The sequence below is a fragment of the Podarcis muralis genome, chromosome 12, assembly GCF_964188315.1.
Source record: "Podarcis muralis chromosome 12, rPodMur119.hap1.1, whole genome shotgun sequence".
Taxonomy (NCBI): domain Eukaryota; kingdom Metazoa; phylum Chordata; class Lepidosauria; order Squamata; family Lacertidae; genus Podarcis; species Podarcis muralis.
The window spans coordinates 10912555-10938687 of NC_135666.1; the positions used below are offsets into that span (position 1 = coordinate 10912555).

General features: G+C 44.9%; 1 protein-coding gene across 1 annotated transcript in view; it reads right to left on the minus strand.

Annotated features, from left to right (window-relative positions):
• Nucleotides 1-1784: 1784 nt before the first annotated feature.
• The window catches only part of ACVR2B (activin A receptor type 2B), a 131018-nt gene continuing 106669 nt past the window's right edge, over nt 1785-26133 (minus strand). The window contains exons 6-11 of the mRNA XM_028750861.2: nt 21011-21154; nt 18978-19126; nt 13593-13707; nt 11865-12003; nt 8491-8621; nt 1785-5523 (exon numbers count right to left, since the gene is read on the minus strand). Of these exons, the coding sequence (XP_028606694.1) occupies nt 5329-5523; nt 8491-8621; nt 11865-12003; nt 13593-13707; nt 18978-19126; nt 21011-21154 (873 nt within the window). The 3' untranslated portion in view covers nt 1785-5328. The remainder of the gene's footprint in view (nt 5524-8490; nt 8622-11864; nt 12004-13592; nt 13708-18977; nt 19127-21010; nt 21155-26133) is intronic.

Sequence of the window (26133 nt, forward strand, 5' to 3'; positions counted from 1 at the left end):
AAAAACATTAGTAGGACAATACTGCAACAGCATTATGATAAAATTTGGATTTCTCACCTTTATTAAAAGCCCACAGCACCTACTGTAGCATATTACAATTGCTACCACAGGCAGAAAAATCAACAAGTGTTCTGCTATTCTAAACCAGAAAGAAGTACTGTACTTGTTTTGCTTTATAGCTGCCACTTTTGAAAAAAGACATCACTTTCATATTAACAAATTTCAAAAGGGAACAAAGAAAACACTGTTTTAATATTCTTAAATTAGCATAAACAAGTACTTATCAAGGAGTTACATTTAGAAGCCCGGCATAATAGCAATGTTTTAAAATATAAGCATAGTTAAGATTACTTTAATGCACTGTGGGCTGACAATACAGTGCTAATGCTGCAAAGATCTAGATTACAGGTGAAAACAATCTTGCACAGGAAATTTTGATATTGGTTACTGAAGAATGAAGGCTGCACCATAATTAATTTGACCCCTGTAGGATTTCTCTCTGTGTGAAGTGGGAAGATTTAGGAAGCTGAATAAGGTCCAGTCTGCAATCCTATTCCCACTTACAAGGGAGTAAGCCCCAATGAACTCAAATGAACTTACTTCTTAGTAACAATTGCACTGCAAGAATAGTCAATATTTCAGGAACCAAAGTAGTTTAGGATGCCCACAAAGGGTTGATTTAATGTTGGCAGCAGGTTTGGACTTAAACCAAAATCGTATTGGGGAAGAATTTACTCTCATGTACCAGTGGTGAACTAATTTATTGCTATACCAAGAAGCAGCTTTAAATCAGGTGTACAGAACCAGCTGAGGGACAGGAAGACTTAAAAGATACTACTGGGGATTCTGTGAACTCTTTCATAGCAAAAGAAAGCTTTGATCAAACCAACTGAGAAAGCTGCATCATATTGATGCTAAAATATTTACTATCAGTTCATTAAACACATCTATCAGACACAAACGATGTCATATTGCCAGCGAGGTAGCTGATGTGCTAGGAACGAAGGACACAAGACGGGATGTTTGCGAGCAACAGGCATGTTTATAGCTGACCACCAAGTTTTGCTTAACCAGCCAGTGACAAAATGATCTGTAAGGAGCTTCAAGCAGAGAGATGCCATCAACAGGTATGAAACAGTTAATTTTGGTAAAAAATAATAATATTTGTGCGTCCTGCAGTAAAACAAGTTTAATGCAACTGAGAGTGGGAGGTGTGGACATCCTTCTCCCTTCTCATAAAGGGAAGGTTGAAGTTGTTATCTAATAGGCTATAAAACTCATATGGCACTTTCAATAAATACTTTAAAGCTTCTTAAAGAAACCAGAAGGTTGTGTGTTTGCTTCTAAAGAAGAGAAAAGCAACTGCTGTAAACCAAGCCTGTTTTAGCCATCACATAAATAACGCTGCGAGAAAATAAAAAAGGAAATACAAAGCAGCAGAGTTCTTACAATAATTAAAAGACAGCACATCTCTTTCCCCACCACCATCAACAACCTGGAACATTAAATCTCACATTTAAGAAGATATATAGGTTCGAGGTGTATTTAAGCTTAATTGTTGTTATTTCACTTCATCCTCTCCGAAGCTTCTGCCGTTCCTCTTTACAACATCAATCACAAAGATAAAGTTACTTTGGGTCTTTTACACAAATTGTTCTGTTGTCCCAGTTTGAGCCTGTTTTACATGCGACCAAATTCAGCCCAGCCAGTTCAAAGTTGGGACTTCCCGAGTGCTTAGCTCTCACCCTGCCTTCTTGGGGATAGCAAAAGGAAGGGGTTTTAAAAAAACACTACACAAGCCACCCTGGTGGGTCACACAAATTGTGCAGCCCTCTTCTCATTTTGCTCCACAAAGGACAGCAAACTTAACACTCTGCGTTCCGAATTTAAGAGCGAATCCCAAGTCAGGTTTGTGAATCAAATAAGTGTAGTTAAATTCAATATAAAAACAAAGTGGAAAAAGAGTAAATGGGGAAAGGCTTTGCCTTAAAAAGCTACACACGTGCCTTAACTTCTTGTAGTATTTCAGCCAATAAAACGATTCTCGTGTTTTAACCATTAGTATTCAGATTTAGGCTCAAACATGACAGCCTTTAAGAATTATGGGCGGGGGCAACCTAAACATCAAGGAAGGTGTCTGCATTTGTCACGTACAGCCATCTCTAAAAATTAAATAGGTGCACACTCCTCAACTCTGAATACATTCGATCCTTAAAAGTAAATCACACTGGTTTCAGTGGAGTTTACTTCCAAGTAAGTAAAATTTAGAATTGGTGTGAAAGATGCATGTTTAAGCACTGTCGAGTCTAAAACTGGTTTGGATGTTCAAAAGATGCAGGGGGAAGAGGGAGAGGGAGTGACTGCTGCTGATTCTCACGCTTCGTACCTCGGTTGTTCCCCCAAGGCAAGGGGTGCAATGCCAAACCCCAAGCAATGGAAATACACCCCCCCACACACTTTGAATTGCACCTGGAAACATAGAGACACTTGCTCTTTCCTAGGCAATGTCAAAAACAACTCTGTACTGTTTTTATGGGAGACAGGGAAGAGCAATCAGTTGCAGGACATCTGCCTCATCAAATCCATCCAGCAGTAAGCCTGCAATTTTATTTTATTTTTTGGAACAGTCTAACTGCAGGTAGTGAAACTGCCTTGGCAGAAATGGGCTGGGAATTAAGAGCCCCCAAGAACATATTCAAAGGTAATTTTTAATACTATTATCGTCCTGTGGCAGGTAGTGAGTGTAAACAAAACAACTTTCTCTTGCGGATTGATGTTGCAGCCAGAGGAAAAAGTTAAAATTTCATGAGAACAAAACGAAAAGATGCACTGATCTTTCACTAAAACAGCTTGTGCTCCCCACTGCCCCCCAAAAAGTAAGAGAATGGAAACAGCCTTTGCAAAGAACAGTGAATAATGCCCAGAAACCTTTTTTATAGGCAGTTATTCTAAAACCGTTTACACTTATTTACAATGGTGCTTTATAAAAACAAAACAAAAAAACAAAAAAAATGGTAGCACTTCCTAAAATATTTTGGAACTTTTTTTAAAACTTTTTTTCTCTTTTTTTAAAACTCCCTTGTCATAAAAGCCAACTTACATTAAAATATACATACTACAAGACAACACAACTAACAAAATATATAATAAAACTCATACAAGTAGAAAAATCTGAGGTATTTCTGGTTTGAGGTGATCTGTGGTCGTGAAGTTTTTTCAAAACTTTTTTTTTTTTCAGTTTTAAACCTCGGAAGCCACGTAATGCGTATGTGTGTTCTAATTTTTTCTTTTCTTTTAAAAAATCATTGCATGGTTTGCAAGTTAAAAAAATATTTAAATGTTGAATCAGCAGCATTAGGAACATTCACTGATTAGAGCGAGTTTATGGCATAAATAGAATCAACCGTGTTGAAAATACGCACCACTGTTAAGGTGAAAGAGTTGGGTGACAGAGTTCAGAGAACGAAGAATCAAGAAGAACCAACTTGGAGGTTTGTCAACCGACGGCGAACCTTGGCCTGGGTGTGACAGGCCCCAAAGTGACAATGGAACTTACTTCCGAGCAAAGTATACCAATATGCTTAGGATCGGGGCCGAGAAAGTACAAATGAACAGCTACACTAGGCTACAAAAGTGCAGCTGAGCTAGAACCCCTGTTCCAAAGTGGTTTAAATGTCATGGCTTCCATTAAAGAAGTCTGGGAAATGTAAGTGTTGGGAGGCATTAATGCTTAAAATAAAATAGAAGCCCACCGAACCACACACCCAATTTCATTGGAGATACCAAAAGAAGCTGAAAAGATCCGGAATGGGTTTAAATCTGTCACACAGATGGGCTGCAATATAAGAGTAAACAACATGGTTATCTCCACATATCCCATCCACATCGGCCAACCCACTGAATTAAGCACATTTTCTGGGAAATGTGGATGCATCGGGATAGAACGACTGAAATCCAGAACCTTTAAGAATTTCACTAGTTTCTCAAGCACATTTACTTGGAAGTAAGGCCTATTGCTCAGTGGGATTTCCAAGGAAATCAGTTTCCGATCACAGCATTACACGCTAAGAACCTGTTGCAGGCATTAACCGTCTTCTTTTGGAGCTTACATGTTATGTTTTCCCTCGCATTTTTATTTGAAAACGGACTTTTAGAAACTCCAAACGTTGCTCCAATCGGACGCCGCGTGGGAAATTTGCCCAAAACGCGCAATTCAGCCCCAAGACCGCATTCTCTGAACATTTTTTAAAGATATAGGGGTTTTCTTTTTCCTTTATGTAAATACCACTGAAGCCTGAGGGAACGAAAGGACCTAATTCCGCCGGCGATTCGCTGTGACCCAACTTTCTCCGTGCTCCGCAGCGGTTTTAATACTCTTGCCTCAAAACTTGCCCCTTCCTCTCATGAACTGTTTACCTGAGAAGTAGCTCCCTAAGCAGGTGTTTTTCCCGAATGCTGCCAGAGTTCAACGTCTCTCTCTCTTTTCTCTCCCAAGTCCCAATACTAAATTTTTCCCTTTCGATTCTATACCATCAAAGAGTGAGCGTTCTTCTTCTTGGCTCCTCTCCCAACTCCCCGCCTCCCCCCTCACCCCCACATTACGGCGACACCCGTTACACCCGTAAAAGACACGTCTGCTTTTGTATCCTTTTTTTTTCCTTCTTTTTTTTCTTTTTTTTTTTTTAAGCTCGCTGTCAAAAATAGAAAAGGAACAACGGAAAAAGAAAAAGTCGCGGGGTGTGAGAGTCTTGTTATGAGGTGTGATCTTATGTAACAGTCTTTTTAAGCTTGCAGCATGATGTCCTTGCCGATGGGTAGGTTTTTTGTTTGCTTGGTATCGCCGATGCCTCGCGTAGAAAAAAACAGACCGGACAAAAGAGAAAACCCAGAAAACAGGATTATTATTATTATTTAAAAAAGGGAAATAAAAGTGAGTCCATTGAGGTCTTGAGGTACCTGCACTGTTATCTGCATTCATTAGTCGGCACCCGAATGCTTGCTGAGATGTCCTCGTTTTCCTCTCCCCCCCCCCCCCTCGTTTTAATACAGTAGAGCAATGTGCTGGTAAAATTGATCCAGTCAAAATAATAATAATAAAAACATCAACGACAATAATAATAACAATAATAATAATAACAATAAAAAGTCAAGATTAAAATAGCAGCTGCATTTGTGTGTGTGTGTGTGTGTGTGTGTGTGTGTGTGTGTGTGTGTGTAATGTATGTGTTTGTGTATGTTGGATTGTGGTTTAACTTCTTTCTTTTAAAAAAATCCAGTGAGTCTGGAAAGACCACAAAAAATAAAAAAACAAAAAAGGTGAACCAGGCTTTAGATACTTGACTCTTTGGGCAACAAGTCCACGTTGGTGACAGAGGTCACAATGGAAACGAGGCAGTCCGAGGTAGGGCCGTTTGCTGATTTGCGTATCTGAGAAATCCGCTCCTCTACGCAACCTGCCGAGAGGCGTGCCTCTGCGTCGTGGTCCCAGCATTCTTCTATCGTGACACAAAGCTGTGCCAAACCCTGGAGACAGAGGGTAAGAGGACAGGGGTGTTTAGCTCATAGGACACCAAGGGTGGAGTTAGGAACAGCATTAAGCCTAGAATCCCACTTCCCATCACTGCTGACCCCGCCTGGTCGCTGCTAGCTGCTGCTTCCTCAAGCTGGGATAAAAACCGGTGCCGATTTCTTCATGTTTATGAAAGGCGAACCATATCACATTTATATACAGTGGTACCTCAGGTTACATATGCTTCAGGTTACATACGCTTCAGGTTACAGACTCCGCTAACCCAGAAATAGTGCTTCAGGTTAAGAACTTTGCTTCAGAATGAGAACAGAAATTGTGCTCCGGTGGCGCAGCAGTAGTAGGAGGCCCCATTAGCTAAAGTGGTGCTTCAGGTTAAGAACAGTTTCAGGTTAAGAACGGACCTCCGGAACGAATTAAGTACTTAACCCGAGGTACCACTGTATTGCAATTTACTCATTTCAGAACACTTAACCTTTGAAGGAAAACCTCTCAGTGGTGTGCAATATGTAAAAGAACAATACAAAACTATCACGAGTCAAATTTGTGGAGTCCGGCTTCAACGATCGGATTCAGTGGTCAAGAAAAGCCAGAATGATTAAAGAGATGTCTAAAAACAGACAAGAGGAGCGTCCTACGCAGCAGAGGAAAAAACAACAGACCCAGGCTTAACTGCTTCAAGTGAGATCTAGGCCTTTGTGGCGTGTTCTACAGATACTATTTTTTCAACCAACACAAACAATCTACCAGTCTGGGGAATTTATTTCATTAGTGTAGCTCTCTTTTATTTTCCTTATGTCTAAATGGATGCCCAGAAGTGTTCTAAGGAACTGCATCCTTATATTAATTGGACCAAAACCCAGAAACGGCTTATAAAACAACGGCGGCAGCAGCAGCAGCAACAATATAAAAACCGTTTCCTGGGTCGACACAAAATCAACCCCTCAGAAAAACTCGTCGCTTAGGCCCAGACCCAAATAACTTTCTATGTAGGCAGAGGCTTGAGAATGCCTCTCCCTGACCCATACAATCGGACCTGGTTTTACATCTCTGAATCCTCTGAATTTCTGTTTCATTCACTTTCATTGTGTTTCTTTCATATATGTGCTTTCCCCTGCTCTTATCTGTGTTTCTTTCTATATTACATTTTTTTAATGTTAGATGCTGTAAAGATGCTTTTAAACAGATAATATAATACATAAAAGCTGAGGAGAGAGGGGGGGAGGGGGGTGTTTGTGTACAGGCCTGCCACCCACATCACATTACCTCACAATCTGCTTTTGAAAGTCCCCTAGGATTAGAATGAATAAATGAACGAAGAAAGCTGATGTAAAAAGAAAACACGGATCCAAATCTCTATGCAGTGCTTGGAACTAGTTCAAGGTTCATGGGTAAAAGCCTCAGCGCCTAGGGCTTGCCGATCGAAAGGTCGGCGGTTCGAATCCCCGTGGCGGGGTGCGCTCCCGTTGCTCGGTCCCAGCGCCTGCCAACCTAGCCAGTGGCGTAGCGTGGGTTGTCAGCACCCAGGGCAAGGCAAGTAATTTGCGCCCCCTAACCCGTGGATTTGCGCCCCCTAACCCGTGGATTTGCGCCCCCTAACCCGTGGATTTGCGCCCCCTAACCTGTGGATTTGCCCTAACCCCAGATGTTGCGCCCGGTGCGGCCGGCCCCCCCTACACCCCCCACGCTACGCCACTGAACCTAGCAGTTCGAAAGCACCCCCGGGTGCAAGTAGATAAATAGGGACCGCTTACTAGCGGGAAGGTAAACGGCGTTTCCGTGTGCGGCTCTGGCTCGCCAGAGCAGCGATGTCACACTGGCCACATGACCCGGAAGTGTCTCCGGACAGCGCTGGCCCCCGGCCTCTTGAGTGAGATGGGCGCACAACCCCAGAGTCTGGCAAGACTGGCCCGTACGGGCAGGGGTACCTTTACCTTTACCTTTATAATTTGAAATAGGTTTTCTTCTTTTAAATCCAACTAGACAAACCAGGAGGACCTGCTGATCTCCCTTTCTCTTCTCCTTGCTCCTCTCACTGCTATCCTAATGGCTACTCAGAACCACTGCAAATTAAGGCAATGCTAATAGTAATACTGATACCAATACTAAAGGTATTACCTTTAGTACCTTTAATTCTAAAGGTAAAGGACCCCTGGACGGTTAAGTCCGGTCAAAGGCGACTATGGGGTTGCGGCGCTCATCTCGCTTTCAGGCCAAGGGAGCCGGCGTTTGTCCACAGACAGCTTTCCAGCTCATGTGGCCAACAGGACTAAACCGCTTCTGGCACAACAGGACACCGTGACAGAAACCAGATTGCATGGAAACGCCGTTTACCTTCCCAACACAGCGGTGCCTATTCATCTACTTGCCCTGGCGTGCTTTCAAACTGCTAGGTTAGCAGTACTAATACTATCATTACCGGTAGTAATAGTAAAGTAAAGGTAAAGGGACCCCTGACCGTTAGGTCCAGTTGCGGACGACTCTGGGGTTGCAGCACTCATCTCGCTTTATTGGCCAAGGGAGCCGGCGTACAGCTTCCGGGTCATGTGGCCAGCATGACTAAGCCGCTTCTGGCGAACCAGAGCAGCGCACGGAAATGCCGTTTACCTTCCCGCCGGAGCGGTACCTATTTATCTACTTGCACTGGCGTGCTTTCGAACTGCTAGGTGGGCAGGAGCAGGGACCGAGCAACGGGAGCTCACCCCGTCGCGGGGAATCGAACTGCCGACCTTCTGATCGGCAAGCCCTAGACTCTGTGGTTTAACCCACATTGCCACCCGCGTCCCTGGTAGTAATAATAAACCCCACCAAATTTTATTCTAGAGGGTTTTGTCTTTTTTTAATGCTGCAAGTCAAAAACTTGTGATTGACTTGAATGGGGCTTCCTGCTCTATAGCGCGGTACTTTTTGAACCTAGTTTGCTAGAGAAAGGATTTAAACAGTATTAATGAGAAAGGACATACAGGGTGTTTAAGCCAGTGATCCTTGAATGCAGGGCGCATCTTCTTGTGAACCACCACTTCCTGTAAGTCCTCGAGTGATGGATGCTGCCCGATCTCCTCTTCAAAAGGCAGCATGTACTCATCTACCGGACCTGAGTTTGAAAAGGAAGGAAAACATCATTATATGGCAGAGCTCCTTGGAGGAGACAGAAAGGTCGAATTCAGGGTGACCTATGGCTGTGTACACATTACCAGCTTAAAACAGAGCTGAGTTGTTCACTTTTTCTCAGTTTGGATCAAAGCTGGGGGGGGGGGGGGGCGGAACCACATCGAAACATAATATTTCCTAAGAAGTAACAGGATAGATACAGGATGAATATGGATTATGGCTAACATCATGGAAGTGAACTGGATGAAGAGTAAGCTGGAATATGTACACTGCCTAATTCTCCACAGCAACACCAGAAAGTGGCACAAAGATCACATTTCACACATACATGCAGGTCCCACTATCCGAACTCTAGTTATCCAAGATCTATTACCCAAATAATTATACCCAAACTTCAGTACATGAATGGGTGGCTCAGATCTCCAAACAGCCATTTAAACTGGCTTGGTTTCCCCAAACCATAGTTTCAGTATCTACCATTTGCCTGGGCTTGGACAAGTACCGTATTTTTCGCTCTATAACACGCACCTGACCATAACACGCACATCGTTTTTAGAGGAGGAAAACAAGGAAAAAAAATCTGAATGAAACAGTGGATGTATCATTTTTGTGCTTCATGCTGTGGCCACAGACATGTGATCTGATGGTGAATTTGGGGTAGCTCAATGCAAAGATCCTGAGGATCCATGTGGATCCATGCTTTTTAACCACATATTTGCACCATTGCAGCCCCAGGCAACAGTGGGTGTGTGATTTTAGGGGGGGCAGGCTGCTATGTGATCTGATGGTGAATTTGGGGTGGCCCAATGCAAAGATCCTGAGGATCCATGTGGATCCATGCTTTTTAACCACATTTTTGCACCATTGCAGCCCCAGGCAACAGTGGGTGTGTGATTTTAGGGGGGCAGGCTGCTATGTGATCTGATGGTGAATTTGGGGTGGCCCAATGCAAAGATCCTGAGGATCCATGTGGATCCATGCTTTGTAACTACATTTTAAGTGGGGAGTGAAGGAAAAACACAGAAGGGACAAGAGAGCGGTGTGCAGAGAAGCAGCTGGCTAAGAAAGCAGGAGAGGGATTTAACGGGAGGGAGGAAAGAAAGGCAAAAGTTTCCCCAAACCGAAGCCAGCTCTCTCTCTCCTCCTGCATGTTTTCTGGCTGCCTGCGAGGAGCACGGAGAGGAATTAGAAGGAAAGACCTCTGCTTTCCCCTCTGCTTGCCTGGAGGGGAGGGGATTTGCCTGCTCTTTGTTCCGTTTGAGCAAACACAGCAACGAAACAGAGGAGGGTGGGCAGTAAGACCCTGAGGCAGAATGCAGGAAAGCAACCACTTCCTCTTTTCAGGTTTCCCTCTCCGACACAACGCAGGATTGATTTTTGCTGATTTTTGTTCCTGCGCTCCCCTAATCGGCTCCAGGGACCCCCCACATTCGCTCCATAACACGCACAGACATTTCCCCTTCCTTTTTAGGAGAAAAAATCTGCATGTAATAGAGAGAAAAATACGGTAAATGCATTTAGCAGAAAACTAAAGCAAAAGTTTCCAATTTCATCTTCGTGACCCTGCTGAAAGAGAGGAGGGAAGTGTACTAGCCCATTCCCAAAACACTAATTAGAAGCATCATATCTCAATGCAGGCACTAGCCCAAAAAGGTACCTTCCTTCCCTTGGTACAGAACAGACTCTTCCCTTTATGTATTTAGATCCAGAGCTAATTTTTCAGTCATCTAGCACTCCAAGTGTCTTACAGTCAGTAATTAAGGCAAAGGTACAATACCACAAAAGACAATAAAACATATTGAAGGTTAAACCAACCGTTCAAAATAAATATGAAGAAAATAGGTCAATGAACTCAGAAGGCTCAAAAGGACCCAGTATGCCTGAACTAGCGCTTTCCAACTGATTAAAGAAATATTGTTAATTAATCACGCAAATTTTAGGTCACTGACCAATTAATCTATTCGGTTTGCATGTGAGTAATTCTGGCTTGAGTAAATATAGTAGTATAGGACATAAAAATAGAGGGAGGAAGTATACCATCTGAACTGAAAGCCTAGAATTAAACAGAGAAGGAGAAAACAGGCCGTTCTCTAAAAACAACAATTACTTATAATCTCTGGCGGTCCTTAAATCAAGAAAGTTCCTAAATGTTGCGTATGCAGGCACAGAGCCCACATGTGTGACTGCACAGCTAGCACAAAGAAAAATTACTTATTATTTTGAGTTTCTAGTGGTCGTTAGATTGACCTTTTGCAGCAGGCAGTACAAAGTTTGCAACCCTTTTGACTACTTCTACATTTCTGGCTCTCAAGAAGGGTGCAATATTGTAAAAGTTCTTGTGTAACCCCAGTACATAACTATATGGAGAAAATGTTATCTGCCATATTGTTGTGCATTCATATGGGAATTTTCTCCATGATCTTAGGTGGTGGTATTATTATTATTTACTATTTCTTACTTCGCCAAACCTTAATTAGGCATTACAAGTATAAAGGTAAAGGGACCCCTGACCATTAGGTCCAGTCATGTCCGACTCTGGGGTTGTGGCGCTCATCTCGCTTTACAGGCCAAGGGAGCCGGTGTACAGCTTCCGGGTCATGTGGCTAGCATGACTAAGCCGCTTCTGGCGAACTAGAGCAGCGCACGGAAACGCCGTTTACCTTCCCGCCGGAGAGGTACCTATTTATCTACTTGCACTTTGACGTGCTTTCGAACTGCTAGGTTGGCAGGAGTTGGGACCGAGCAACGGGAGCTCACCCCATCGTGGGGATTCAAACCGCCGACCTTCTGATCAACAAGTCCTAGGCTCTGTGGTTTAACCCACGGCGCCACCCGCATCCCATCCATCCATATATAAAATTTTAAAATATATACAACTAAACAGCCACGTAAAATATATAACAACGAGGATTTTCATTGGGATTTCTTCCCGCTAAATAGTGCCACTCACCACTCTAAGAGATGCTATTGATGAAAACTCAGCCACCCTTGCAGTTACTTCTGGGTTAATGTCGGACAGATAGAATCTGAGATTTACTATTTCATAAAAGTTTATATACCACTTAATTGTTTGGGGGAAACCTTGAAAGCGGCGAGGTGACTAAGGGGGTCCCCACTCTGCTGGCAACATTCCAGTTGGGCAAAGGCGCTCCCAGAATTTCCTGGAAACCAGAGACAGTGGGACTAACCCCAAAGCTGTATACACAGTAGAGATTGTGATACTTACCATCAGCTGCTTTGCACCTGGAGACCAACTCCCACAAGACTAGCCCCATGGCATACATGTCTATTCTGAGGAAGGCATCTCTCTGGAAGTTTATTGCTCCCTCTAAAACCTCGGGAGCCATGTATCTTCTTGTTCCCACCTGAGTCAGAAAGAGGAATAGGCCACTGAGACGAAAGGGTGGCAAATACAGAACCCCCATCCTTAAAACTGCGGGGATTTTTCTTCTTTCTTTAATTGAAACCATACTTTTCCGTCTATGACGCCCCCTGTTTTGCGGGACTCAAATTTCAGGAAATGGGGGGGAGATCACACAGGGTTGTTGAGCTTTTGGGAGGGGGGCGGGAATTGCTGTAAATTGCTCCCCTGCACGCGTCACAAAATCCGCCTCCCATCTGTCCCCTCGCCAGCAGAAGCTGCCAATCGCCCGCCCAACTCCCGCAGCGTCAGCCAATCAACACCACCCATTGACGCAGCAACCAATCTCACACACAATAGCCGCTAACGGACGCAGCAGCAACCAATCAAACGTCCTATTCACTACCCATGTATAAGACGACACCAGTTTTTTTGCATGATTTTTCAAGAAAAAAGTATAGTCTTATACACGGAAAAGTACAGTAGTCATCATTTGCAGAAGGAGGTGGAGGAGCAAGACTTTCCCATACCCTATGTAGGGCTTCCCTCCCCCTTCCAACTTGAGTCATGCATCTGGTCTTAAAGCGTTCTCCATATTCAGCGCTGCAGGAAATTCGGGGGGGGGGGCAATACCATGTGGGGTGGGTGTGTGTTTGTTTGTGGATGTATCAGTACAAAGCTGAATGGTGGGGCAGCGCTCTCTCCATCTGCACATCCCAAACAAAGAACTGTCGAATAGTTGAAGTGTATCCTGCAACATTGAATGTCAGCTTCTGGTTTGCGCAATTTGCTACCTGTATCTGGACTGGGCTGATCGCTGGGATGAGCCACTGAGAGCTCTTAGCATCTGCAGCAGAATGAGGCGGAAGAGTGGACCGCACTACACCAGCCAGTTTCGAATGTTTCGCCACATCAAAGAACGTGCCAGCAAAACAACAAACACGTCGCAGAGAAAGGTCCCAGGGTAATCCACTCACTGCTGTGCCTAGTATTCTCCTTGCGGGGAGATGGATTCTTCAATATAATATATAAACACACAAACACATCTTTTTTGTGATTGTATTCACTGCTACTGAGTGCAATCACCACTATTTCCTTTGCGGATCATGGCAGTCGTTTGGTGTTGGCACCCACGGCACTTTTGTCAAGATGTGAGAACTGGCATCTCTCTCTCTCTTGATCAAAAACCTCCCCCCCTCCCCCCGATCTTCAGGTGAATAAATAATTTTTAAAAATAAAAGAATTGGAAGCATTCAAAAAATGGAAGCGTCAGTGGTTGACTAAAGTGGCAAGAAGCCCTTTCTGCCAATTCAGGACTTTGAAACCTGATTCTGCTGCAGACGTAGTCCAGGGACTCTGCTGGACAGCACAGATGGATTCTGTGAACAATGATGTGACCGCATGGAAATGTAGTTTTCCCAACAGGCAAGCCATAGTAAAGGTGATGACGAAGTGCGCCCATTAATCTGACAGTTACTACGTCTTGTCCCTAAAAATGGTATAATTTCTTGTCCCGAGGAAATGCTGCTGTATGCACTGAGAAGTGTTGCTAAGGGAGGCAAGCAGACACTTTTGCCAAGCCGCAGGTGTTACCTGTCCGTGGGTGTCTCCTGGAGGCTTCCCAGGTTCAAACCGTACAGCCAACCCAAAGTCTGCTAGCACGGCTGTCAAGTCATTCTTCAGCAATACGTTTTTGCTCTTGAAGTCCCTGCAAGGGGGGTGGGGACAGAGGAGGGAATTAAGGTCACAGATACCATTGCTCTGAAATAGGCAGTTCCAGGTGAATATGCCTATGTGAGTTCTGCTACGGATGTAAGCATGAGAAGTGGGTTTGATCTTGTTTTTCATGAACGGAAAGACCAGCAAGTAAAATAAGGCCAACCTGGAGACCAGCTCATCCTACACCACCACCGGTCGGCTGCCCAGTTGGTATAGGACACACACACACACCCCAACACGGCCTTTTCGGTGGTGGCTCCCCAGAAGTGGAATGCCCTGTCTCAGAGTTGCATCCGTCTCCATTATCAACCTACAGGAGGAATTTGAAACCATTCCTGTTTATCCAAGGATTTGGCAACTGAATAATTATGTTCCAGGCAACCATAAGATTGTTGGATGCAAGAGTGTCTTTAATTGCTTTAAGAATAACTGTTTTTAGATGTTTTTAATTGTAACTTTAAAAAAAAAACTGTTTTGGAACGTTTGCTTTGTTTTTGTATTATATGTTACATCTGTTTACCGCTCTGGGCTCTTTCAGGAGGAAAGGAGGGATGGAAATTCAATAAATAAACAAACGAAGACATGATAAGCTTCTGAAACCATTGCTGTTTTTATGTGATCTAGACTCCTCAGCCAGCCTTTTCTGGAGAGCGGAGTTAGGTTCTGGAACCGTAGCTGTTGCCCTGGCTCCCTCACTTTTTGTCCTTACCTACCCTGTAAGTTCAAAAGCCCTGGCTATTAAGTCATTCCTGAACTTTCTAACATTTTCAGCGTGGGTTAAGAAGAAAAGGGGATGTGGGTGAATATAATTAAATTACAGACCTTAGGCAGCAGATGGCAAGCCCATGTGTGTTTGGCATTATAATTCTCCTGCCATCAATTCAATTCACTGTGGTATCCCTACCGGTCAGACCGCGGGACAACAGCGGGGCCCAGCGACATAATTAATGAGGGCAGAGACAATTGTTTTCTGAAATCTCCTGTCAGAATACGTTACGGAGAGAGACACCGCAGCAGAGAGAGGAGGAGAGTTCAGTGAGTTCCCAGGGCACAGAATGCCCTGCAGGCGAACGGCATCCTCTTGCGATTCTCTATTCTTCTGAGAGGAAGGTCTTCCTCACATCCTAAACACTGGAGGTGTGATACAACTGGCACCACAGATTCCAGTGGCCCAGATGGAGGAAAAAGAGGTGGCTGAACCACTGCTGAGCACTGAAATTGGCGAGCAATATTTTGGCAGAATGTTATTTACTCTACTTGTAACGGGGGCAGCCAATGTGTTGTCTTCTGCATCAACAGCGTGGTCAAGAAAGATGGGTACAGTGGTACCTCGGGTTACATACGCTTCAGGTTACAGACTCCGCTAACCCAGAAATAGTACCTCGGGTTAAGAACTTTGCTTCAGGTTGAGAACAGAAATCGTGCTCTGGCGGAGCAGCGGCAGCAGGAGGCCCCATTAGCTAAAGCGGTGCTTCAGGTTAAGAACAGTTTCAGGTTAAGAATGGACCTCCGGAACAAATTAAGTACTTAACCTGAGGTACCACTGTATTGTGGTCTAACAACATCGGGAGATTGTGGTTATTATTATTATTATTATTATTATTATTATTATTAATTATCTCAGGGCTGTTCACAACATAAAATGAATGGGCCTAATTAAGTCATGTGCATTCATTTCAACAGGTCTCCCCTGAGTGAAGCTTCAGCTGAATGTCTCCCCTATTTTAAGAAACTAAAACGGATGAAACTTCTGGCGCGAAAGAGCCACTGACGACGGCAATCGATGCTTCTCTTTTATTTGTTTAGGATTACACAAAACAACTTTTGTTTAATACTAGGACAAAACGCCCATGTAACCTTCATGAGGGACGACCAGTGCGTTGCCGCCTCAGAAATCCTCCAGCTTCTCTGGCCGGCTTTGATAAAGGAAAATGCAATGATCTCAGTGGCTGAACACATGGAGAACGGCTCCAGCTTTGATACCCAGGGCAGGGAAACCCTGGAGAACTGCTGCTGAGGTAGATGGACCAATGGCCTGGCTTTGTCTATGACAACTTCCTGTGTTCCTAGAGCTGCCCTTGAGGCACGTGAGCATCAACGCAATGTGTGAAAGGCTATGAACAAGGTAAGAGTTAATTGCATGGCAGAATAAGACACCTGGCCTAGCCAGATGGGTCTGCTAGAATTTGTTCCGCGTAACCCTGACACCTGTCTCCCAAAGATATCATGTCCCAATGAACTTACAAGAAAGAAGATTCCACCTAAACATTAGGAAGAACTTCCTGACAGTAAGAGCCGTTCGACAGTGGAATTTGCTGCCAAGGAGTGTGGTGGAGTCTCTGTCTTTGGAGGTCTTTAAGCAGAGGCTTGACAACCATATGTCAGGAGTGCTCTGGTGGTGTTTCCTGCTTGGCAGGGGGTTGGACTCGATGGCCCTTGTGGTCTATTCCAACTCTATGATTCTATGAACTATTAAAGCGATTGCTAATTGTGAATGGAAACCGCCTGCTTTTGTTTAGGGGCAATAACAGAAAGCGGCGGTGGAGGTGGGAGAACTTTAGCGGAAGGAAGGAAGAACGCCCCAGTATAGATTCAAAGAGGGGGCAGCTGCTTACGAAAACGGGAACCTCCTCCTGCACAGCAGGGGGTTGGGCTAGATGACCCCCCAACGCTACAATTCTATGAAATCAGATTCTGTTCTCTTGCCGGCAATTTAAGTGTGTGCAATAAAGTGCCGTCAGGGGGCAGTGCTGCACTTAGAAAGCTAGGACAATAGTTTCCAGACTTGTTCCCTTCAATCCTTTCTGCGTGGACATTATCCCTATGTATCTGCCATGAAAACACTGCCATGCGGCAGAGAATTCTAGGCATGCATGCACCCCAAATGTGCACACACAACGCCACCAACCATATCAACTGACAGGGCACCCTAGAGAGCCCCCCAACACGCCCTTTGCACAGGCAGGCTGTACAGAAGCCATCGTCCACAGAGATCCTCTGGCATTGCAGGCACCCTTACAGAGGAACCTCTGAGAAGCTTCCACACAGTCTGAAAGCCTCTGAGCTGAGGCCGTGCCAAACGGCGCTGGTGCTGATGTGGATTTTCAGAGGGGGAGCCGTGTCAAGGCTGCTGCAGTGGCCCTGAAAGGAAGACTTGAGGCTCCTGAATGTTATTGCGGCATAAGCTTCCATGGTCCAGATTCCACACGATCTGCGGGGAACCCCTGGAGACTGAATGTGGGCCCTCCACGCCTCATTATCCAGCCCTCAGAACACTCCCCCCAGGCCACCCTCCTCGCTGGCCCAATTTGGCACCCCAAGTATCTTTGCCTGGCTGGATTGGCCCATGAGCTCTGATAATGCCTCTGGGAGGAAGATAGAGGGGGCACGTAGGAACTAGACCATTGACCAGAGCTAAAATTTGTTGTTTTGCTAATTTTGCCTATAGCCCTGCCCAGGGCTGGGGTGTGGCCCTCGTAAGCTTGCCCAGAAGGTAATTTGGCCCTTGGAGTGAAAAAGATCCCCCATCCCTGACCATTAACAACTGATGAAGTAGATTATTGGGCGCAAAAGCTCTTATGCCTTAGCCCAACGACACTAGATGGCCCCACATTGGCTACTCCTCAGCGGTGTGTGTGTCAGGAGTTCAGCCTACACTCAAGTAGAACCCTGGCAGAGACACATGCCCAACAGGCATGTTATCTCCCTCCTGGGCGTTCGTTTGGGAGCTTCAAAAGCTTTCTTCAGCCTGAACACCACAGCGACCGATGCCAACCGACACCGGCACACTTAGGGATCCGCAGAGTTTGCACAACTTGCGTTAACAGACCTCAGCAACTCAGCATTTTGGCTAATCTACTTTATTTACATATAAACACACACGGAGCACTGCAACATGGCTCCCTCTCTCTCTAGCATCAGACAGCAAAGAGAAAAAGAAACAAAGGACAATAGTCCCACTTCACGGAACACAGTAACACAAACGTCCTGTCTCCGTCACTTCCCACTCTGTGGAGTCAAAACATATACCGTCATGTGAAAGACAACAATCCCATGACTGCAATCATGGAGCAGGAATTCTAACAGTGTGTGTGTGTGTGTGTGTGTGTGTGTGTGTGTGTTGTGTGACCATCTCTCTGCCTAACTCACCTCACAGGGCTGTTGTGAGGATAAGATGAGATACCTCCGTTTTATCCTGAGCTCCTTGCAGGAAGGAGATGCAACACGACCAGTGAGCAAACGCACATTATGAATCCTAGCCGCACACCTGTACCATTCCCCTCTCTCTCGTCCGCTATGCCCACAGCTTTCTTTCTCTGTGCTTGGATAGCACACCTAGCTGGGTTTACACTTATGCAAGTAAAATGAGGCTGCCCCGGTCACACCCCGAGAGTTGTGTCTCTTTTCTTTGTGCTGTAGGTCACAAGCCTTGCTGGATAGAAGTGCTTCTCTCTATTCCTTCTTCCTTCGTGCCTCCCCAACACACACAACTCTCTCTCCCTCTCCATCTCTGCTTCAGAACTGAGAGCGGCTCCTTCCCACACAAACAAGTTAATAGGACTTGAGCGAAACGTCTTCATTGACCTGACAATGTATTATGAGGGCACGCTCCTTATATAAAGCACCGCATAACACTGTCCTCCTGGTGCCTGAGGTTAATAACGACAGCAACAAAAACAGGCCCCACATTTTGCTAAGAGACAGAAACTTGTTCGAAGTAGGGGAAAGAACTTGAACCAGGGTCTTCTTGAATCCAAAGACAACTCTCTATTCACCGGCACTACAATGACTCATTTATTCCCTCTGCGGCTTTAAACTGGCAGGTGGCGGGGAGGGCTGCGTTTGTTAGATGGCAACCCATTCTCTTCCCATTGCTCTCCCTCTCCCATCACTGCAGTTCATGAAACGGGCACAATGCTATACCTACCATTGCTTGGTCCCGAGGAGCATAACCTGGTAGGCAAATTTGTATAAATCAGTCTTTCCCAACCTGGTGCCCTCCAGCAAAATAATAATAATGGGTGTGTGTGTGTTAAAAATGGTACAGCCATGTTGGTTGGGACTGATGGGAGCTGTATTAAAAACTAGCAAGGGGGCATGAGATTGAGGAAGAAGGCTCCCCTTAGGACTGGTGTTCTACTGCAGGTGAGGTGGTTGTTGAACACAACTGAAACAGGGGACCTTCTGCATACAAAGTACACACCCTTGGATTTGTGGCACAATTGCCTATATTAAAAACAAAAACAAAACCCCACGTACCTGTGTGCTATAGCAGGTTTATGTCCTTCTCCTTTACACCAAGGGACATCTTCGTGCAAGTACGAGAGTCCGCGAGCCATGGTTTCTGCTATATGGCAGAGTTCGTTCCAGCTGACAATGTTCCCTTTCAGGTAGTCAGTCAAAGAGCCCTGGAAGAATCAGAACATGGTGTGTAGCAAGGATTCCCTTCCCAACCCCCACCCCGGCCGCTCAAAGACCCTTATTGCAGCTAGATAGTTATGAGGGGCATTCAGTTCATAATATTTATTTATTTAAATAATTTGCCATTATTCAGAGACAATGGGGTGTGCCTCCAGGGGTCAAGTCAAACCACTGGAGAATCACAGCGCCTGCTGTGGCTGCAGAAACCGGTTAACTGCTACTTCCCATGTGGTGGTGGTGGTGTTTTGCTGCGTTAGCAGCATCAAAGTGACCTCTCTGGGGTGCAAGTCTGGGCAGGATGTATGGAGGTCCCAGGCTGCCCAGGTGACAAGACCTCCTTCTTGGCCTCTTAAAAAATGTATAATATTGCTTAGCAACAATAGTCACTATAGTAGTTTGCAAGAATACAATACCAAACAAAAAGTCAAAACTATAAAATCAATCTTAAGTGCCAGCTAGAATAAAAAAAAGTCTTTATTAGGAGCTGGAAATTCAGTAGGGAAGAGGGCTATCTGATGGCCGTGCATTCAAACCATGGGGAGCCACTAACAATAACCCTTAACTTGGCCCAGTAGCCTATGGGCAGCTCATGCACTGGGCACTCGAGTTGTGTGCTGGCGATAGTCTGTCCCCATCAATGGTCTAGTCACAGCCGCTTTGCACCAACTGGAACCTCTGGGCCAGGCTCAGGGGGAGCTCCACAGAGGCTGCATTTCAATCATAGGCATAATCCTGACCAAGTAAAGTGCTTTAAGGCTGCAATCCAGTGTACATTTACCTGGGGGTTGTCCCACTGAACACAGTGGGAGTTACACCTGAGTAAAACAGGTATATGATAATGAGTTGCAAGTAGTGTTCCTTTCAGCGGGAGAGCTAAAGATAGGCTTCGGTTTCCCCTCTGGAATAAAGGGGCTTAACTTTTGGCTGCATGGCACCAAATTGTCTGAAAAGCCCCTATTGATTTCCAGCTTCTGCGGAAAGAACTCGGCAAGTTGCTCGAACCTTAGGTCGCACCCTGAGCAGAAAAAATCCTCTCTTTTTTCTCTAAAAGCAGAGGTATGTTTTCATTTTGGACATAAGAAGCCCACAAAAAAAAAACCCTCTGGGCTAAGCAGCCTTAACTGTGGCAAAATTGCAGAACCTGATGACGTCTGTATAAGAACGGCAAGGGAGCCCCACTGTGGTTCCCACGTGCGATGTTGTGGCTGATGTGTACATACCACGTTCCACCCGTACAGAGAAGCAGCCACACCCCTGGTCCCATAAACTCATTTCCAGTGCCAACTACCCTACCCTATAAAAAGCATTAATCAGAACCGGGGGGGGGGGGGGGGGGGTTGCACGACCCACCAAGGAACATAGTAATGCAATGAAATTCAAAACAGTAACCCTCAGTTTCACATTTGTTCAAAGTGCACTTAAAACTATTTACATCTACAAAAGTGATGAACCTAAATCCGGTGACACCAGATTTTCCAAGTCTGATGGCCGTTTCCACCTCCAGCAGTCCCCATTCTGCCCCCTTGCTTCTTAATTCTCCTCTAGGCAATCCCACCGTCTCTCGGGAGGTGGAAGCACTGATAAAGAGGGTCTTTGAATGAATTGGTGAATAAAGGAAGTAGGATCTGACACTAAACTCCTTCCCCACTGTTTATCCCATCTCTTTCCCTTCTCTTAGTTTTGCCCTGCTTCTGGGAGGGTGAGTCGGCTTTTAAAACCTGCCTCATCTCTTGGCTTCCCCTACAAGGGGAAGGTGTGTGTGTGTGTGTGTGTGTGTGTGTGTGTGTGTGTGTGTAGAGTTGCTTCCCCTTCAGTTTGCTTCAGGTCTTCCTGCAGCTATCGAGATGACAACACAGTCACACATCTGTTACCTTGTCGTGGTAAGCTGTGATCAGCCACAGCTCTGCCTCCAAGTTTGTTCCTCGCTTCTCTGCCGCAATGAACTGCAAAAGGTTTTCGTGCTTCATGCCTGGGGTGTTGAAAATCTCCCTCTCGCTCTGCCAGGATTGTTTATCCTGTGGGTAGGGCAGGGGGAAAGAAAGATAAATGCTTGGAGAGGGGTGCCGTATGGAATGGGGAATCCTATAAAAATGGGCATTCGTGAAGCTACGTGGCTGCAAATGTTGTACAAAAATCCCACTCATCACAGCACTCTAGGAGCATTTGCACAAGGGCTCTTTAAGAAGTGGCTTGTTCAGTGGTTGATTTCAACAGCAAAATATGCTCCATGCACCCCTCAGCCAAACATCTGATTGCACCCGTGCATATTCACCTATGAATATTGGAGTGTTTTGGACATGCTGCCAGTCTTTGTCAACAGCATTGGAGCCAAATGGAGAGTCTGACCTAGTATATGGCAGCTTAATGCTTTGAAATGGGAAGAGACTTACATTGCTTTCTTGCGGGTAGGATAATCTCCCCAGGAGAAGAATTTTAAAACTTGTTTGTTGCCACACTATTCCAATTCAGTCGCTTCTCCATGTCTCCATTTAAGCTTGAGGGGCATAACTTTCTAGTGTCAACCTTAACTGATGCTCCCCCCCTTTGCAGTTTTTTTAAACAATGCAACTAAAATTACTTTGGTACAAAAAACTAAGAGGAGAAACATGTGTTTGCACATAACATAAAGCCATGGTTTGTTTTACATGCAAATGAATAAGCTGTGACTCCAAAGCTTGTCTTATTTTCCAGCTGCTCTTAGAGCCTTCTGCCTCTGTGGCCTTGCAAGTATCTGGGATGGGGTGGCCAAACAACCCATGGTTAAGAAAGGTTGCTGAGTTCTGACCAAACCAGAGTTAAAAGTTAAACAAGCCATTGTTCATGAGCCAAGAGCAAACCTTGACTTCAGATTGTGGTTTGTTGATAGAAAAGAAATCATGATTAGGCTGGAGGGGTCGGTTCAGATAGCCAAACAAACCTTGACTTTGGTTGAACACACCACGATTTAGCTTTATGTGCAAACCATGCCATTGTACATCACCCAGAATACCTTCTTTGGCAAAACGCACACACAAGTTCTATTAAATAATGCAACTATTCCTACAAAACTACAGCTGGAGAAATTTTGCAGTTTCACTTAACTAGGAAACATAGAGTTTTTAAATGAATGTTCTGTTATCCAACATTTCCCACCTATCTGTTGTGTCAAAGAGAAAGGAAGAGAACCAAGGAACTGTCAAATAAAGCTTAGCTAAAGGTTTTCAAAAGCTACACAGAAAAGAACAAGAACTAGATAGACATTAACCAGATTTAAACCTTTTGTGTGTAATCTTAACAGTTACAGCTTTCTAATCTGGATTAGGGCAGGATATCCAACTAGTTAGTCAGAGCTGGCTTGGAACAGATGACATTAAAATCTTCTTTAAATCCACGATGGCAAACAAATTGTGGAGGATTAAAAAGAATAAGGGACAGTGTTTAAAGATTTCTCAGACTACAGCTAAACTACAGACTTAAGAACTGGTTCAACAATCATTCCCTCAGTCATGGGGATCCTTAGGAATTTTACTTTTGTGGGGAAAGAGAAGTAGGGTTCACTGGTAGAGAATTCTCAGCATCTTCATCCTGCTTTCAAAATTATTTGGGGAACATCTCAGGGGATTAAACTGGTGGAACAGAAAGTATGGATAGGCCTGCAGCCAACTTGTAGATATGCTTCTCTGTTCCATAATTCTAGACATGATAACTCTGAAAGCACAGCTGAAAATTGTGCACCAAGGCAACTTAAGCAGGCATCTAAAACCTGTATAAAGGTAAAGGGACCCCTGACCATTAAATCCAGTCGCGGACAACTCGGGTTGTGGCGCTCATCTCACTTTACTGGCTGAGGGAGCCAGCGTTTGTCCGCAGACAGCTTCCGGGTCATGTGGCCAGCATGACTAAGCAGCTTCTGGCGAACCAGAGCAGCGCATGGAAACATCGTTTACCTCCCCATCAAAATGGTACCTATTTATCTACTTGCACTTTGACGTGCTTTCGAACTGCTAGGTTGGCAGAAACTGGGAATGAGCAACGGGAGCTCATCCCGTTGCGGGGATTCGAACCGCCGACCTTCTGATCGGCAAGCCCTAGGCTCAGTGGTTTAGACCACAGCGCCACCCATAACCTGTATACAGACCCATAAATCCCCTTCCACACCTCTCTCCTCGTTAATATGGTTTTACTCCAATCAGTGATGGACAAACAATGTATTGACTTCTTTGACATCACCAAATCTGGCAATGGTGCACACAATCAAATTCTGGATTAGGAGTGCTTCCAGTGCTGCGTAAACAGAGTTCCACTTGTGCGAAAGGATTTTCTCTGATTCTTTCTGCCTGCCCCCACCAGATCCACTCTGGGCATTTCCCCAAACTTCTGGATCAGACTTTGAGGGGCATGGGGTGGGGCTACAGGAGGAGGTTCTGTTGCACAATCAGAAGTTAGTTGCACGAGCCGAAAGTAGCTTTGCTTGCAACTCTTTAAAGACTTGGGTGCCCACAAACTGTAGGCGTCCTTTGCACAAGTGGGAAAACAAACTAATAAGCCACAGCTAACCAGTGTTTCCTGTGACATTCAACCTTGGAACTATGGTTAATGGCTTCTAAGCAAGCCAGGATTTGTAAAATTACTCTAAACTGTCTCGTTCGGAAGCTGTGAATCAGAGTTTCCTGATTCACACATCGCCAAGCTAAGGCCGACTGCAGTTTTCTGACTTATGGGGGAGGAGCAAAAGGGCACCAACCACTCAGCACCAAGTATTTTCTCTACAGTGCCAACGTGGCACACTGTTCTGTCCTGTTTCCAGAACAGAAAAGAAGTGTGGACATTTCAGAGGAGTGCCCGTTTAGAAAAAACCCCAAAAAGAAACAACCAAGAAAACATTGTTAATTATGCAGAAGGTAAGTGCTGTTCGTAGATAAATGAGTCACTGATTTTCTAGGTACAAACAGCAGTTTAAAACAGGCTATTTGCTTTCAGCCCTGGGCAAAAGCTTTAATACACAAAGTGGGTTTGGGGGTGTTTGTGGGGGTGGAAGGCCTAGAGGTCTCCCAAAGTTTTTTTTTTTAAAGACAGAGCCACGTCTGATAATCACAAAACACTTGATTAGCTCAGATTTATAATAGAACCACAGTGGAGATGATACGCCACTTTTGCAATTAACCATTGCGCAGATGGTTTTTTAAAAGGTAATGGCAAGCACAGGAGGTTCCCACTCAGCCTGTGATCGCTCTTTGCATGGGTAGAAAATCCCCCTTTGGCATAAATGCAAGTAGCAAGCATTGGTGTGTGTGTGTTTCCTGCAAAGCTTCCATGGCACACCACCTCACCAGCCAGGGTCTCTATCTGAACTGGGGGAAGAGGGGAGGGCAGTTGCTATTTACTTCTTAAAACCCCATTCACACAACTGCTTATTGAAAGCATGGAGCCTTGTCTAGTTTGGCTCTGCCACGAGATCCGTTCCGAGGTCTTTTGGGTGCTGCAGAGCAAGGTTCTTTCATATCACTACCGAAACAAAATTATGTAACATCTGAACTCAAGCGAAAGTGCCCTGCAGATGTCAATGTGTGGTTATCAGCCCAGCTCATAAACGGCAAGCCCTGCGGGAGGTGGAGGTTGCTAACGAGATAAATGAGGTGGGAGCCCTTGAACTTTTGTGTCCAGCGAGGGTGCCAAATGCCGCCCCCTTTCTCGCAGCAGATAGCCAACCTGAAGGCCCAAGAATTCAAGGAGTTCTACATTTGCTTATGGGGTAGACCTCCCAGCTCCAAGGGCACCCCATCTTCTATGCACCTTAGCCATTTTCTTACTGATTTAAATCTATGTAGCTCAAGGAGGATGGCATTTAATAGACACTGCATTACGTAGCAACAGAGAATCCTGAGTTTTACCCAAATCAGACCCGTATATACCGTATTTTTTGCTCTATAAGACGACGCACCTAGTTTTTGGAGGAGGAAAACAAGAAAAAAAATATTCTGAATCTCAGAAGCCAGAACAGCAAGAGGGATCGCTGCGCACTGAAAGCAGCAATCCCTCTTGCTGTTCTGGCTTCTGGGATAGCTGCGCAGCCTGCATTCACTCCATAAGACACACACACATTTCCCCTTACTTTTTAGGAGGGAAAAAGTGAGTCTTATAGAGCAAAAAATACGGTAATAAAAAATAAACTGGCAACTTGCTGCTGGCACCAGCCAGATTCCTATAGTTTCCACACCTACGTGCTGGTCAGTCTGCACATTTTCTCACAAAGTGTTCTGTGTGCAGCCTGCATGTAAGAGACCATGTAAGAGACCTGTGGTCTGGTCTCACTGACCAATCCACCCACATAACTTAGCAGAAAGAACACTAGATGTTGGGAAGGGGGGAGCATTCCCCACTGTAGTCCTTCGTTCAGGCGCTCCATGGTGTCTCCGCAGATTTGTGGTTGAAGACGGGAGACGACACAGCCAATGCATTATATTCTTCCTATTGATTTTTAATTGCATCTTTTATTGCATCTTTCATTTCTTGTATTGCATTTTACTGCGCTGGAATTTGAATGGTACGAAACACAATACATAAGAAATAAAAGAAGCAATAAAAATACAATTTAAAACCATACAGCATCTAGCTGCAATACAGGCGGAAAAACCATCAAATGGTTCACTAAGACCCTCAGTGATTTTCAAGCGGCCCAAAGGGCAAAAGTTCAGGAACCACTGACATTGTGGGGATTTCATATCCCAATATCTTTTTAATGTGACTTTTAATTCTCCACCAACCCACAGTGCTTTTACATTGTGTCTCTCCATTATAATTGCTCGTGGCAGCGTACAATGCAAAATAAACCAAGAGTACATTGGGGACAACCATACCAAAGTGTGGTGCTGATAGCACCAAGGTTGCAAGTTTGATCTCTGTATGGGATAGCTGAATATTCCTGAAATTCCAGGGGGCTGGACTGGATGATCCTCAGGGTCCCTTCTAACTCCAATGAGCCTATGATCTATGGTCTGTGATGGTCTATGGTCTA